The 15,477-nt window shown below is 43.7% G+C and overlaps 1 protein-coding gene across 4 annotated transcripts in view; it reads right to left on the bottom strand.

Annotated features, from left to right (window-relative positions):
• Window positions 1-12,449, bottom strand: part of Atxn3 (ataxin 3) — a 42,630-nt gene extending 30,181 nt beyond the window's left edge. Inside the window, exons 1-5 of one of the 4 annotated variants that reach the window (XM_052185227.1) lie at window positions 12,351-12,449; window positions 4,915-5,079; window positions 4,646-4,690; window positions 2,385-2,470; window positions 1,961-2,027 (exon numbers count right to left, since the gene is read on the bottom strand). In XM_052185227.1, the coding sequence (XP_052041187.1) occupies window positions 1,961-2,027; window positions 2,385-2,470; window positions 4,646-4,690; window positions 4,915-5,079; window positions 12,351-12,374 (387 nt within the window). In that variant the 5' untranslated portion in view covers window positions 12,375-12,449. The remainder of the gene's footprint in view (window positions 1-1,960; window positions 2,028-2,384; window positions 2,471-4,645; window positions 4,691-4,914; window positions 5,080-12,350) is intronic. The other 3 variants (XM_052185224.1, XM_052185225.1, XM_052185226.1) reach the window with 3 other exon arrangements.
• Window positions 12,450-15,477: the final 3,028 nt, after the last annotated feature.

Raw genomic sequence — 15,477 nt, 5'->3', positions numbered from 1 at the left:
GACCTTGTGTTTATTATAAGTATATAGCCTGCCAATGATCTACATCACCAAACAATCACTGAAGACTGGCTACTTCCAGATGGCTGAATTAAAAGCTAACAGTATGGTTTACTGTAAAAAAAGAAAGAAAAAAGAAAAAGAACACGGTGAATATATATATATATATATATATATATATATACACACACACACACACATATACACACACACACATACACATATTATATAACTAATATATGTTGACTTAACTCACTGTACTTTTTCTTTTTAATTAATTTCATGTGTATGTATGCATGTATGTATATATGCATGTATGTGCATCATGGGTCTGCTTGGTGTCATAGAGCTGGAGTTACAGACAGTTATGAGGCAGCACGTGGGCGCTGGGAACGCAGCCCAGGTCCTGAGAGCAGTGACATCACAGCTGCTGAACCACGTCTCTAGGTTCAATGAACCGTTTCTTACGTACCTTCCTTATTGTTGGGTTTTTAACACTGGGTCTCACTCTGCAGCTTTGGCTGAGCTCGCAGAGATCTCCCTGGCTCTGCTTGGATTAAAGGTGTATACCACCACACTCCACATTTTTCTATTTTTATTTTTTATATTTTTTTAACTATTTCTTTTTTTTTTTAAATATTCCTTTACTTTATTTATATAAGTACACTGTAGCTGTCTTCAGACACACCAGAGGAGGACATCAGATCCCATTACAGATGGTTGTAAGCCACCATGTGGTTGCTGAGAATTGAACTCAGGACCTCTGGAGAAGCAATCCGTGCTCTTAACCACTGAGCTATCTCTCCAGGCCTTTTCTTTTTATTTTAAAAAAAACCAGCTTTACCGGGGCATGACTGACATGCAGTAGACTGCCTTCCCTCTCCCCCATCTCTCTTGAGGGTTTCATTATGTGGTCCAGGCTGGGCTTCCTAGGTCACAGGTGTGGGCCATAGCACTGGGATAAACTGCACATACTTAGATGACAACCTGTCCTCTTTATATTTTGTCATTTAATAGTATCTCTATTACCCACATTAACCCATCAACATGACCAGGACAAGGAGTACACTCGTCACAGTGCCACCTCTAGGTCCCTCTGGGCCTTTCCCTCGTGTGCCTTCTTCCCATCTTCAGCCCTGCACAGGCACTAGTCAGTCTACTTTCTGTCACGAGATCCTAGCTCCCATTTCTGAGATTCATCCACACTGCATGTAGATTAGCAGTTCATTCCCTTTGACTGTATAAGCTGGTTTTCAATAACCCTTAGTAAGGTCTAACACTCTAGTAAGGCCTTAACATGACTTTTAAAACCATGTTCAGCCGGGCAGTGGTGGCGCATGCTTGTAATCCCAGCACGCTGGGAGGCAGAGGCAGGCGGATTTCTGAGTTCGAGGCCAGCCTGGTCTACAGAGTGAGTTCCAGGACAGCCAGGGCTATACAGAGAAACCCTGTCTCGAAAAAACCAAATCCCAAAAATAACCAAAAAAACCCAAAAAACAAAAACAAACAAACAAACAAACAAACAAACAAAAACCATGTTCAGTGGTAACTATACAGATGTATGTACTGCCAGACACTGGAATTGCCCAAAGAAGCCTATCCCACTAATGCCAACTTCTAAATGTTTTGCTTATTCCTGACAAGATCTCAGGCTGTTATAGTACTGTGCTAAACACAAATTGTCACACAAAAACATATGTAATAGTTTGTAAAAGCCATATATGTATTGTTTTCGATATAGAATTTTCATTATGATATAACATATGGGTTTATTTTTAAAAAAAATATGAAGAAGAGAATTATCTTCTCTTAAGCTAGCAAATTTTTATCTGTTGAATTGAGGCCAAACTTGGGTAGAGGGCACAAAATCCTGGGCTTCATTCCAAAGAGACCAATCTCAAAATTTAGTTTCAAACTGAATACAGAGTGTGATAAAAGGACAAGAGAATAGAAGATATATTACCTGTTTTCCTAATTTTCTAACTGTAAACCAATGTTCTTTATAATTGCATATAAAGGATCTTTCATTTCTAGAAAAAAAAAAAACATACTGTTAAGTTGGGATGGTAGAGATATATACTAGCAAGTACTCTAAAATTCCTATCATTTAGGATATAGTTATACTTAATTACTTATCTGAAAAATTATAAATCATGTAACTATGTATTTTCTACAGGAGCTTAGTGATGTTAAGCACAAAAACCTCCACATGACCCAGACCAGGGCCACTGAATAAAGGCAGCACCAAGAAGGTGACAGGGTGAAATCCAAGGGTATCAAGTACAAAATCAAAGCAAAGACATTCATGATGAATTTGTCCTCATTCAGAAATTACAGTTTTAAAAATCAAATTTAAATTAAAAAAAAAATACAGGAAAAAATCTTACATAGGATCAATTCTGAGCCTCTGGTACTCTGGACTGTTGAATAGGATTAGTTCTAAACCCCAAACTTTCAAAGCATTGCTTATAACCTGTCAAAAGAAAAATAACAACTTTCATGAGCTAAACCTTCAAGTCCAAGTTTAAAATAGCACAGCTACATTGTGTAAGCAACTATACTTCATATATAAAATTTGAGGATGTAGTTTTTAAAAATTATGTCCCCTTGATATCCCACTAAATCCATAAATAATATACAGATGTGAACTTAATTTTATTTCATTGCAAGTGTTAAAGATTTCTTGTTTTATTATTTTTATCTAAGTGTGTCTGAGCGAGTGCAGGCCACGGTAGGAGGCCTGTGGAGGCGGGACGGCATCAGGTGCCCATACATCAGAGTTACAGGCGGTTGTAAGCAGGCTAGCGTACACGCTGAGAACTGACCTGGTCATCTTCTGAAATACCATTAAGCATTCTTAAAAGGAAAGCCACCTCCCCAGCCCCTCACGTCCGTTTTGAAAGAGTGCTTTTCCACACCAGGTCTCTGGGAAATGTCAGAAGACCACAGAATTGTAGATAACACTGTCTCAAGCACCCAGAAGCACATTCCACACTGGGTGCTGCTTGTAAAACTATTCCACTACAGACACTTACCACCTGCAACGGCAGTGACCAAACTAAACAGATTCTCCCTGGGGTTGAAAAGAAAGGTTTGGGCACTGGGGAGATGACTGGTCAACAGTACACACTGTTCTTACAGAACTCAAGCTCAGTTCCCAGCACCCACGTCAGGGCTCCCAACCACTGGTAGTCAACTCCAGGGTCCCAGTGCCCTCTTCTGTCCTCCACAGACACCAGCACTCATGTGCACACACCCACACAGAGGCACATACTGTATATAGAGGATTTTTAAAATAAATCTTTAAAAAGAAGTTTTGATATATTTTAAACTTCCAGAGTCATGAACAGAAAATCAAACCTGATGATAGCAAGCTGGAAAAAAAGAGAGAAATTAAGACAATATTCCATCTGTTATCCCAGGAAGGCAACAAAGAAGCACGCACAACTCAGACAACTGCAAGTGCAGAGAGCAGAACGGAAGTAGTGTCTGTCACACAGGGGATGCAGGGGCTGGGCCAACGCTCACCTCTGCACTCAGCTCTGGCCCACTGGGCCTCACAAGGTCACAAGTGAAGAACTGGGTGGAAATGCTAGTGAATGGGGACTCTAGAAGGGTGGCATGGGAGGAATGTATAAAGAAAGACACTTGCATAAGTAGATCTTTCAAAAGACAGATTCAGAAAGAATGTGGACAACCCTCACATCATCAGAATGGACTTCTCAAATACACATATAAAGTCAGGCATGTCTGCCCATAACTTCAATCCCAACACCTAGGATGCCAAAGAAGAACTTTGGAAAGTTCAAGATCATGCTAGGCTACAGAAGGACACACACATATAAACACACACACACACACACACAAAAAAAAACATGCGCGTGTGTTTGTGTTTGTGTGTGTGTGTGTGTGCAAAACCACAGGGCTGGAGGTATTTTCTAGAGCAGAATATTTGTCTAATATGTGACAAGATTTTAAATATCATCCCCAGCACTATAAAGAATAAATCAACACAGAATTAAAATAAAACCTAACGTATTAGGATGTGGCTCGGTGGCAGTCTGAGCTCAGCACATGCAAGGCCTTGCGGCCAATCTCCATACCACCCTCCAGAAGGGCTACAACCTGCACTACAGGAATCCCATCCTGGAGGATGATTTCAATAGAAAACTGCAAGACACTGAAATTTCTCAGATATGCCAGAGATGGGGAGTCTGAAGCACTGTAATTTATTAGAGTTATTAGCACCTACATGCAAATTAAGCAATCTCTCTCAGAAAATAATTTTTAAAGGCCCTATTCTAAACTGACTGTGGTAGCACACACCTATAATTTCAGTCTGGAGACACAGAGGGGAAGACGATCACAAGTTTCAGACCAGCAAGGACTACACAGCAAGAGCCTGCCTGTCCTAAGCATGTGAGGGGCCAACGCCGTTCTAGAGTGAAGAGTCTACTGTCCTGGTGTGCATCTCTGTCCCAGCGCACTCTGGAGTCTGGAGTCTTATCTTCTGCAGACAGTTTACAGAAGCAGCTGCTGAGCCTCCATTACAGAAATGCGGTGTCACACTGTGGCTCATCAGCCACAGACTGAGCCTAAGCACAAGCAGGGCTGAAAAGGAGGCGGCACTTCACTCCGGACTACTTACTTGAATGGAGAAAAAGCCACTGTCGTCCATATTTCCAGAAGGCTGCTGTTCAATTTTCACGGACAGTAGTTGTGGGCAGAGGGGGATGGGAAAAAGGATTAAAATTAGTGTGCGCATTTAAAAGAACATGCTGTACAGTCCCATTTACCAAGTGAGGGGCAGAGTTATAATTAACAAGTCAGACTCCTGGGGGAGAATGGCTCATCTTCCTCTAAAGAGCTCCCGCATTTCCAAAATAAAATGGGACTCAGCGAGCCTGAAATCAGTACCTGCAAAAATGTGCGGTAGTCTTCACTAGTGACTCCTCCTTCTGCCATTCTCAGCCTTTCCTCTTCATCTAGCTGGTGCGCGATTGAAGACAACTCCACGGGGCTGAAGTACTCCCCTTGTAATAGGTTGTTCAAGCAATGCTGAGCGCAAAGCGAGCCTTCTTGCTAGTGTTTCCAAAAGAAAAAATGCAGATGTCATCACTGGATATGGACAACAGCTCCTAAAAAATGCAATTACTAACTTTCTAATGCAGTCAAAACAAACCTGGTAAGCCCTGTGAAAACCTGATTTCACAAGTACATGCATTTCCTTGCCCATGTGTATTCTACAGCTACTTTACTATAGGAACAAAAAGGAAGAATAATTTATAGTATAATTCATCTGCCCGATCACATAAGCCTAAAAATTAACCAATAAAAACATTTAGCCTTTGAATTTTTCAGTACCTATTAGAATTTACCCTTTATTTAGAATTTATTTATAGCAAATTACTACTGCAAAAAGGAAGCGTAAACCTCTAGACTGTTCATTCTTTTAACAGATCTTTTAACAAGGTGGCTATCTGACCTTAAAGGCCTGCCCTTTCAAATCCAAGAACTGGGTCAATGAGAACACCCCTGTCTTACTTCCAGTTAAGGCCATAGTTCTGGAGCAGAGGCTCTCATCAGCCAACTTTACAGATTCCTTGTAACACAGAGAAGAGAAAACCAGTCCCACACTGGGACAGTCCAGGTCCACAAGTGCACAAACTAGTAAGAGTTCCTTCAGTCAACTTCAGCTCCCTAGGGGGTCATTATCGTCCTCCCCATGAAGGGAGGCCAGGGGCTTCTCGCACTGCCTAGCTGGCTTTTATACACAACTGGTTCCCAGCCCAGCCCCATCTCCAGACAGCGGACCCCTTGCTCCTCACTCTCCTGGGCCAACAGCATTGCTTTCCTAAGGAGGAGACCCATGAGTAGAGGAGTCCTGAAGACACAGACCCCTAAGGCGGCCCTTCTGGAAGGAAGGACAGATGGCACACCACCTCCTTCTGTTAACTCTGGCCTTGAGTTCAGGGCCAGTGAGGCCTACTGAACCCTGCCTGCCTGCCTGCCTGCCTGCCTCCCTCCTGGTCTGAGCTATATTACATGGCAGATGATGACTCCAAAGAGCACCTGAGATGCATTTCCCCACTGAGGTATCACTCCTATAGGAACAAAAAGTAAGTGCACACCTTTAATCTGGGCCACACCTGCTGAGGCTTACAAAAGGACATTGGAAGAAGGAAAGATTCAGTCTTCTTCACCTGCTTGCACTTACTAACCAGCACATCTGTTGGAACCTACTTCTACAGAAGACCAGCTGAAACACCCAGCCCTGTGAGCTAGTTGAGCAACTACTAGATTCTTGGCCTTCCCATTCACAGCTGACCACTGTTGGGTTAGCTAGACTACAGACTGTAAGTCATCACAATAAATTCCCTCAACATAAAGAGACATTCCGTAAGTTCTGTGACTCTAGAGAACCGTATTACAACCACCACACCTAGCTAAGAAAACAAAAGTACTTTTACAAAAGAAACACTGACTTGGTGTTACTACTATGCAATTCCAGAACAGCCATTACAGTGGGAGGTTTAGAATGACAGAAAACCATTGTTAGAGAGAGTATAAATTAGTGAAGCCACTCTATAGCAATCCTCAGTCGCTACCAAAGCTTAACAGCCGTGTGCTGTGATTAGACACATACACTGCAATGCACTCACTACAGCACGACTTACAAGCTTTCCAAACTGGAAAACACCCAGAGACAGTTTAGAACACAGAATTACATTAACAAAAGAACACTATATAAGAATAAAAGTAAATTAAACACAAGTAACTAACAATATAGATGAATCTCTCAAATACTGTTAAAAAAGTAAAAAACACACCAGGCAGTGGTGGCGCACGCCTTTAATCCCAGCACTTGGGAGGCAGCGGCAGACGGATTTCTGAGTTCGAGGCCAGCCTGGTCTACAGAGTGAGTTCCAGGACAGTTAGGGCTACACAGAGAAACCCTGTCTCAAAAAGCAAAAACAAAACAAAACATACACACAAGACTCAAAAGTAGACACCAGAGCCAAGGATGTACCTAGACTGTACAAGGACCTGGGTTCAATCCCCAGTACTACCACCACCAAACAAAGACAGTTAAAGTGCAGGGTGGGGTGGGGGAGAGGAGCCTAGGGACCTCGGTCCCGTCCCTGGAACTGACTCAAAAGTGGAAGAAGATTCTATAAAGTTTCCCTTTGATCTCTATACAGATACACTGGGATATGCACCTATTCATACAACATATCATGCAGAGATACACAGTAATAAAAAATTTACGTGTATGCCATTTTTTCTTTTCTTTTCTGCCCCCCACTCCCGTGTACCCCTGGCTATCCTGGAACTCACTCTGTAGACCAGGCTGGCCTGCAACTCAGAGATCCACCTGCCTCTGCCTCCCAAGTGCTGGGATTAAAAGCTTATATGGTTTTCTTACAAAAACCTTAAGTAGGGGAAATTAATCTTTTAGTCACAAAGTTAGATCTTCCTTGTTGAAGTAAGCAGTGAGGAAGAGCTGGCTCCTGGAAGAAAGGATGGGGGATGCAGAGGCTTCAGGGAAAGTCTGTGACTTCACCTGAGGGCCATTTCCACCTGTGCTCCCTCGACCGCAAGCTCTCAGAATGTGTGTTCTTGTATAGGAGATGCTTGAGGCCAAAAGAGGATGTTGGACCTTGTGAGGCTAGAGCTACAGTCAGTTTTAAGTCAGCATGTGGGTGCTGAGGGTCCTGGGTCCTCTGAAGAGCAGCAGCCAGTGCTCAGGATTCCTGAGACATCTCTAGCTCCTGGGCGCCATGTTTAACATACAGAAAGGCATCCAGGTTTTTGATAAAACATTCTTGCTATTAAAAATTGGGATCTGGAGGCTGGAGAGATGGCTCAGGAGTTAACCCTTGATATTCTTGCAAAGGACCTGAGTCCAGTTCCCAGAATCTATAGGGGAGTTCACAACTAGCTAATAATTGCAGTCCTAAAGGATCTAGTGCCCTCTCCTGGCTTCCTCGGGCACTGTATGCATGTGGTGCACTTTGATTCATAAAGGCACTCATATGCATAAAAATAATTAAATCTTTAAAAATCAAAAGTACCTATCTCGTTATGCCCAGTTCGTGTGGAACTGGGATAGGTAAAATGTATGCGTTATGCATGCCACACAAGTGCTCTACCAAATGTGCTACATTCAGTCTCTAAAACAAGCAGCTTTCTTAGTAGGAATAATAAGTACTTAAAATCAAACCGTGACCAAGTAAAATGGTACTGCTACAGGAAGTATGTTTTAAATTTCTAATATGATTAACGGAAGGAAACAACAAATTGTTCAAATCAATTTAAAAATCATATTGCCACAGACTGTCAAATTCCACAGGAACCAATCGATTACTTGTCTCCTCCACCTCTGACCATGCATTTTTTTGCCTTATTGCTATTCCTCAAGTTAATCCTAGTAGCTCTTTTGTCAAGGTTTTACTCAAGCAGGAACTGTCAAAATGGCTCAGCAGGAACAGCGGCTTGCTGCGACCTTGCCGACCTAGGTTCAATCCCCAGGACCCACACAGTGGGAAGAGGGCCAAGCCCCACTCAACTGACCTCTGACCTCCATATGTAGAGTGGCAGGCATGGAGCGACCCCCAACACGCATATGCAATAAAATATAATAAACACTTGTATTTCACACAAGAGGAAGAGAAACTCTTTGCTATTAAAATTCTACGAGTTGGGGTGCATATTTTACTGTGCTAGACTCAGACGATGAACATGCTACACTACCACTCATCCAAGATAGTCTACAAACTAGGAACCTGCTTGCCTCTGCCTCCCAAGTACCAGGATTAAAGGCATGTGCTGCCATGCCTGGCTGACAACTGCTTTTATACTCTAACTTAACAGTAAGTGTTCAAAGGGGTTAAGTGGAGAACTAATTCCAAGAGGAAGTGCTCTAGTTAATTTCCTGGTTAAAGGCAAATTATAGAAGGGAAAAGAATTCTCTGGAAAATAGCAATTATGCTAAATATTCCCAGTATGGCCTCTTCTACAGTTACAGGTACATGTTCTTGAAATATGCTACGGCTTCATTAAGTGTTCACTTGCTACATACAGTTAGATTGATGACAAAAGCAAATGTACTCTCCAAGACGGGGAGATGCCTCTGTCAGTAAGGTGCTTCCATACGGGTCTTAGGATCTGAGGTTTAGTCCCCAGAACCCTCATTTAAAAAGCCATGCATGGTGGTACCTATCTGTAACCGTAGTGCTGAAGAGGTGAAAATGGGCAGATACTGGAGGTCATAAATTCACCTACTTGTGAGGAACAACACCAAGGTTGTCCTTCTGCCTCTAAATGCATATCCACATGTGCACCCCAACACACACACACACACACACACACACACCAAAGGTACTTCTCAAGTATTAAGTATATACACCTGCTGGTAACTCGATGACTTCAGGGTCTGTATATGTGTACATGCAGATGTGTACCTACGTGTGCTAAAGGTCCAAGTCAGACGTCTTCCTCAGTTGCTCCCCCGCCTTATTTTTTGAGATAGACTTCCACTGAGCCCAGTGCTCACTGATTCCGGTAGACTGGCTGGTCAACAACCAGAAATCCACCTAGCCCCATTCCCTGCCTCTGTACCACAGATACAAGCAAGCTGAGATCTGAACTCAGGTTTCCACGCTTACACAACAAGCACTTTACCAGCTGAGGTGTATCCGCAGCCTGAGGAAGTTCTTTGTAAGCCTAGCACTTTGCATATACTGATTCAGTAGTTACTTGCGCTGAAATCAAATGAGGAATGATCAATATAGTCAAGAAGGTATTGTGATGGCTCAGCAGTTAAGAGTACTGGCTGCTTTTCCAGAGGACCTAGGTTCAATTCCTAACACCCACATGGCTACTCACAAGCCTCTGTAACTCTAGTTCCAGGAGATCTTCTGGCTTTAGTAGACACTAGAAACACACAGTACCTAGACACACACACAAACACACACATACAGCAAAGGTACTTCTCAAGTATTATTAAATATATACACCCGCTGGTAACTCAATGACTTCGGGGTAAGCAGATGGGTATCTGTGCATGCATGTCTGTATATGTGTACATGCAGATGTGTACCTAAGGGTGTATATGTGGCAAACACAATTTTTTTTCTTTTGGTTTTTCATAGCCCTGGCTATCTTAAAACTCTGTAGACTAGGCTGGCCTTGAACTCACAAGAGATTCCCCTGCTCCTACCTTTCAGAGTGTTGGGATTAAAGGCGTACCACTGTGGGCCAAATATAATTTCTTTAATGCATAGTTTAAATGCCCTAGCTGGGTGGTGGTGGTACACGCCTGTTAATCCTAACACTCTGGGAGGCAGAGGCAGTCGGATTTCTTAGTTCGAGGCCAGCCTGGTCTACAGAGTGAGTTCCAGGACAGCCAGGGCTATACAGAGAAACCCTGTCTGGAAAACAAACAAACAAAAAAGTGTCCTATGTTAAATTCCAAGCCCAGGCCTAGAGGCTGAGGTACCTAGTTAACATCAAAGCAGACCTGGCCTCCACGTTGTCCCAGCATCCCTTAGTCCCTCCGGTTACAGGGTATGGCTGGTATACCCAGCCCTCTGCCCTGAACCTCCAGACCAAGGACTATGCTGCCCTTGGCTGGCGGCTCTTGCCTATGTAATCCATACATCTTGGTTACCCTCCCTCTTTTCTATCGTAATTGCGCCTTTCGCTCCTGGCTGCCATATTTCCTTCCCCTCTCCCCATGTGGCTCAGGGTCACGTCCACTCCGGGCTCTCCCAAATGTGTCTGCCCCGGCTCTGCTCCCCCGCATCTCTTTAATAAGCTTTCTCCACCACCACACCTAGGAGCAGCCATGTCTTTCCACTACTCTTTTCGTTCACCCTAGAGATGGCGCAGTGAGTAGAGGGGCTGGCTGAAGCCCGAGACGCCTGCAACCCACATCAAGGTGGAAGGAGACAACAGGCTTTATAAAGCCCTCCCCGGCCTCCACACAAGTTCATACAAGGCCAGCCTGGTCTACAGAGTGAGTTCCAGGACAGCCAGGGCTACACAGAGAGACCCTGTGGGGGTTGGGGGGAACGGGGACAAAAACAAAACAAAACAAAGCAAGCATGGCAAGCCTCTCACGAAACAGTGTATGAAGTGTTCAGAGTATAACATGTTTAAAATGGGTTTTATTCCAAAGCTTTTGGAAAATTATTTACAAATGAATGGGGGAAGGGGCTCACTCAGAGTCACAGCACATAGTCAAAATCCCAGTCAGCACCCAGGAGGCAGAAACAGGAGGATGGGGAGTCTGGAGCCAGCTTGGACTACAAGAAATCTTGTCACAGACTAACTTGTTCCAGTTCCAAAGCACTCAGAAATGTCTTCTGAAGAGCACTTCATTTAACAACTTCCTTGGGTTTACATCATTTTTGTCTTTCTTTTGTCGTGCATGGACTTTAAACGCTATGAGTAAATGCTTCTTTACAAGTGATACAAAACAAAGGCCTCTGCTCCAACGAAATAATAGTCTCAACTAGCAATCCTCTCCAAACCTAAGATGATTATGAAACATGGTATCACGCCAAAGTTGTCCCAGCAACACCCAAATGACTTGATAATTGTATGCGAGCATAGACCAGTTTCTCAGGATGTCACAACAATACTTTTAAGCGTAGTCACTTAGGAATTAAGGTGAGGAAGAGACTAGCCAAATCACACAGTAGGAAGAGACTAATCTATCCATAATACCTAAAAACAAAGCTGGCCTCCTGGTCCGGAAAAATGGGAGAGCAACCCAAACATTCCGTAATAAACTCTTATGACGACTTCCCTCCGGGGTTTCCTACTTTACTTCATAAGTGTCAGGCCCTTCAATGGGAAAGCCAGGGTCACAACTGCAGAAGGACGTGGGACAGATCATCAAGATCTAAATGCATGGGACATTCCATTATAGAACTGAGTTGAGAGAGAAAGTTGGTTCTGCTAGAGGATAGGTTAGGAGGCGTGGGAGGAGTTGGGAAGGGTCCGCCAGGTGTGAAAAGGCGACAGGCTAGATTAGACTTTAAGAGAGAAGATAGAAGAAACCCGAAAAGGCGTGGCAAGTGGACAAGGAACGCCCGCGCTAGTCCTACGGGTGAAACCCCTAGAAATGCCCAGGCTACCCGCCCGGTCTTCTAGATGGAGGGTGCCGGGGACGCATGCGGGAAGCTTCACAAGCGGAGCCAGGGGGAGAAAGCAGGAAGCACCCCTCACCCAGCTAGGTCGGGATGGGGGCGCTCGGGCCCCGCCTGAGTTCCTGAAGCGGCGACGCTGCTCCCCACGCCCGCCGCCAAGCCGAGGACGGCTCCCCACCGAACGCCCACACTCACTTTCTCGTGGAAGATGGACTCCATGTTTATTTGTCTGGAGCCAACGGCCCCGGCGCGGAGCAGCCCCCTCCAGCAGCTCCGCCCCCGGCCCCACCCCTCCGCCCCGGCCCGCCCCACCCTACCCACGTGCCTCCCGCCAACCAATCACTACTGCGGGCGCACGTCACGAGGCACGCGAGCCAGGGAGCACGGGACACGTGACCTGGGCGGCTCTGGTCCTCCCGCTGCGAGTGTGATGCTGCGGCGCCGCCTGCTGGGCGGAGGAACTTCTCTACGCTGGACAATCTTGTGATTCTAGGGTTCTAGATGAGAATCCTGGCGGCCAAGTTTTAGGTTCTTTTGTTTTCTATCTCCACCTTCTTCGGTACTTTCTGCTCAACTGCATGTAATACTTCCTCTCCCACTGAAAACCTTAATTCCAGAAAAGGCATTCTCCCAATACTTAGCATTTCTGTAAAAACTATAGCTAATATTTAGTTAGGGCTAACTTATTTAGTAAGTGCGATTTAATACGGCATTTTTGATGTGTGTGTCTGTTGTAATATTTTACAAATGAAGAAATGTAGGCATGAAGAAATTGGAACAGCACAGTGTCCAACATAGTTGCCTGTTGAAATGATTATCAGGTCCCGGGGTAAATGCTCAATCTCTGAAGGAGGAAGCGTGGTGGTGGGGAAGTGAAAAATCCAGCAAAATGTTGAGTGGCTCGCACCAGGGAGGGATCTGGGAGGGGGTTGACAAAGATTAAGCAATGGATGGGCGCAGATCTTGTATGGTGAAACCATTTTAGGTTCTTCAAAGTAGCAAAGAAACTGGGTACAAAGGCTCATTCTCCTAAAGGCTCGTTGCACCTGAAGGTAGAGGAAGGAGTATATTGTGTTGGAGGACAGCTGGTCTATGCCTGTATAAATAGGACGATGCTGCCCACCAACCACCTCCCCACCAAAAAAAAAAAAAAAAAAAAAAAAAGCTATGGGAAGTTAAAGATTTTTAAAAGTAGAGACATGGGATCAAATGAGGATTTTAGAGGATCACTGGGGAACAGAATACTTGAAAGGTATTTGGGGAGAAATGAAGAGACTGTGGTGATTAGGACTCCAGTAGTGATTTGAGAATGGAGAGAGACCACTTTGAAGTTTTAGGAAACAGACTCCGAAGACTTTGGTGAGGAACTGGGGTGGAATGTGGGGGTATTGTTAGGAAAGACTTGTGGGTGCTCCCAATATATCGTGTACATGTCTGTATTAAAGTACCCGCTATACAATACTATATAGAGAGCTTTTGGGGCTGCTTCTAGAAACGTAGCAAGAATTTGACATTGAGCCAGGACTTAGAAGTAAGCTCAGTAAGGAATCTGATTTTGGGCTAGAGCAAAGAAATAGGCTTTGGGCAAGAATTTGACTTTGGGCTAGGGCGGGGAAGAAGGCTTGGTCATCCAGATAAGCCTGGAGAAACAATGATTCCGGGACTTTGTTTACTGCCTTGATTGTTCCTTGACTGTTTGTGCTTATTGACTTCTTGTTTGTTCCTTAACCTAGAACTGAACTTTTTATTTGCATGTAAGTAAAATGTTATAAAAGCAGACTGGGAAAAAATAAACCCACTTCAGCCTCAAAACTGGCTGGGGTCCTGCTACAGTGTTGTCTGTCTTTTTCTTTTTAAGCCTCGCTCCCTCCCTGGAGAACCTGTTGACCGAGCTGGCTTGGTTAATACTAGGGTTGTCACTTCATGTGCTACTAAGCTTTCAGCTTCTGAGCATGTTTATTACGGGTCAGTGCAGAACAGTGAATACATGCAGATTCTTTTTGAGTGGTACAAAGAAAGCATTACAATAATTGAGTGAGATATACATTTTGCTGAGTCAGAATAGCCATGAAGGGTTGGAGAGATAGCTCAGCACTTAAGTGCATTTATTGTTCTTTGGGAAGACCTGAGTTAGGTTCCCAGCACCCACAAGGCGGCTCACACTGTCTGTAACTTCATTTCCGGGGGACCCAATGCCGTCTTCCGACTTCCCTGGGCAATGGGCATGCAGGTGGTGCACATACATACATGTGGGCCTAACACTTATTTAAAAATGGGTACAAATAATTTAAAAAATTAGAAAAAAAACCCATGAGATACACCTTGTTATGCTCTTTGTGCTGTGGCCATGGCTTTCTTCACTAAGTTTGTGTATCAAGTAATACTGTACAAAAATATTTCCATCTTCCTGGGTATTAATTTTATTGCCCTAGACCAGTTTAAATGTCTGCCATTTAAAATTTTACAGTGTTTTATCTCCTGTGTTCTGACAAGAGTCAATGATACCCAGGAAGCAGATTCATTATAATCATAACTTCTACATTTGTTCTTACCTAAAACAAATTCATGTAATGTGGTTTCCAAGAATGGGCAGTTGGACTTGACAGTGTATTTTTGAAAACTGGCAAGTGAATCATGAGGAAATTTAATTTATTTAATATTGAGCTTGGCAACAAGTTGTATGAGACATACATTGTTTTATACCTATGTACTCTTTAACAAGCAAAGACTGAGGGCCGTTAGCGCTGGCAGTAAGAACACATGCTTGAAACGGAAGAGAGGCAAAGCCTAGTGCTACTGGCGAGTGCTTCCCTAACCCAGCCTTAGCCCCGACTGGCCTACAACTTACTATATAGTTCTCACTATAACCAACTCAAACCTCAGGAACCACCTGGCTCTACCTCCCAAGTGTGCCAGCATGCCTAGCCCTGCCTGCTATTTTGTGAATATTTTCTGAAGCTATTATATCCATGTTATATACTTAATTGCTAGTTTCTTAAAGCATTATTTATGAATTCATTTTTTCTTCCTTTTTAAAATTTATTTATTATATGTAAGTACACTGTAGCTGTCTTCAGACACCCCAGAAGAGGGCATCAAATCTCATTACAGATGGTTGGGAGCTACCCTGTGGTTGCTGGGATTTGAACTCAGCAAGTCAGTGCTCTTAACCACTGAGCTATCTCTCCAGCTCTCATTTTCATATATTGAAATTAAAGGAGTATTTCTAAGTCTTATTCCCTAGTGTTCCCAGTAGACAGTACTATATATTTTTTTGTCTTTACAGTTTTGAGGGATAGCTGTACATTGTACTTAATATTTT

The sequence above is a fragment of the Apodemus sylvaticus genome, chromosome 6, assembly GCF_947179515.1.
Source record: "Apodemus sylvaticus chromosome 6, mApoSyl1.1, whole genome shotgun sequence".
In the NCBI taxonomy this organism is placed as follows: domain Eukaryota; kingdom Metazoa; phylum Chordata; class Mammalia; order Rodentia; family Muridae; genus Apodemus; species Apodemus sylvaticus.
Note: the sequence above shows the minus strand (reverse complement) of the source record. Positions and strands in the feature narration are given on the sequence as shown.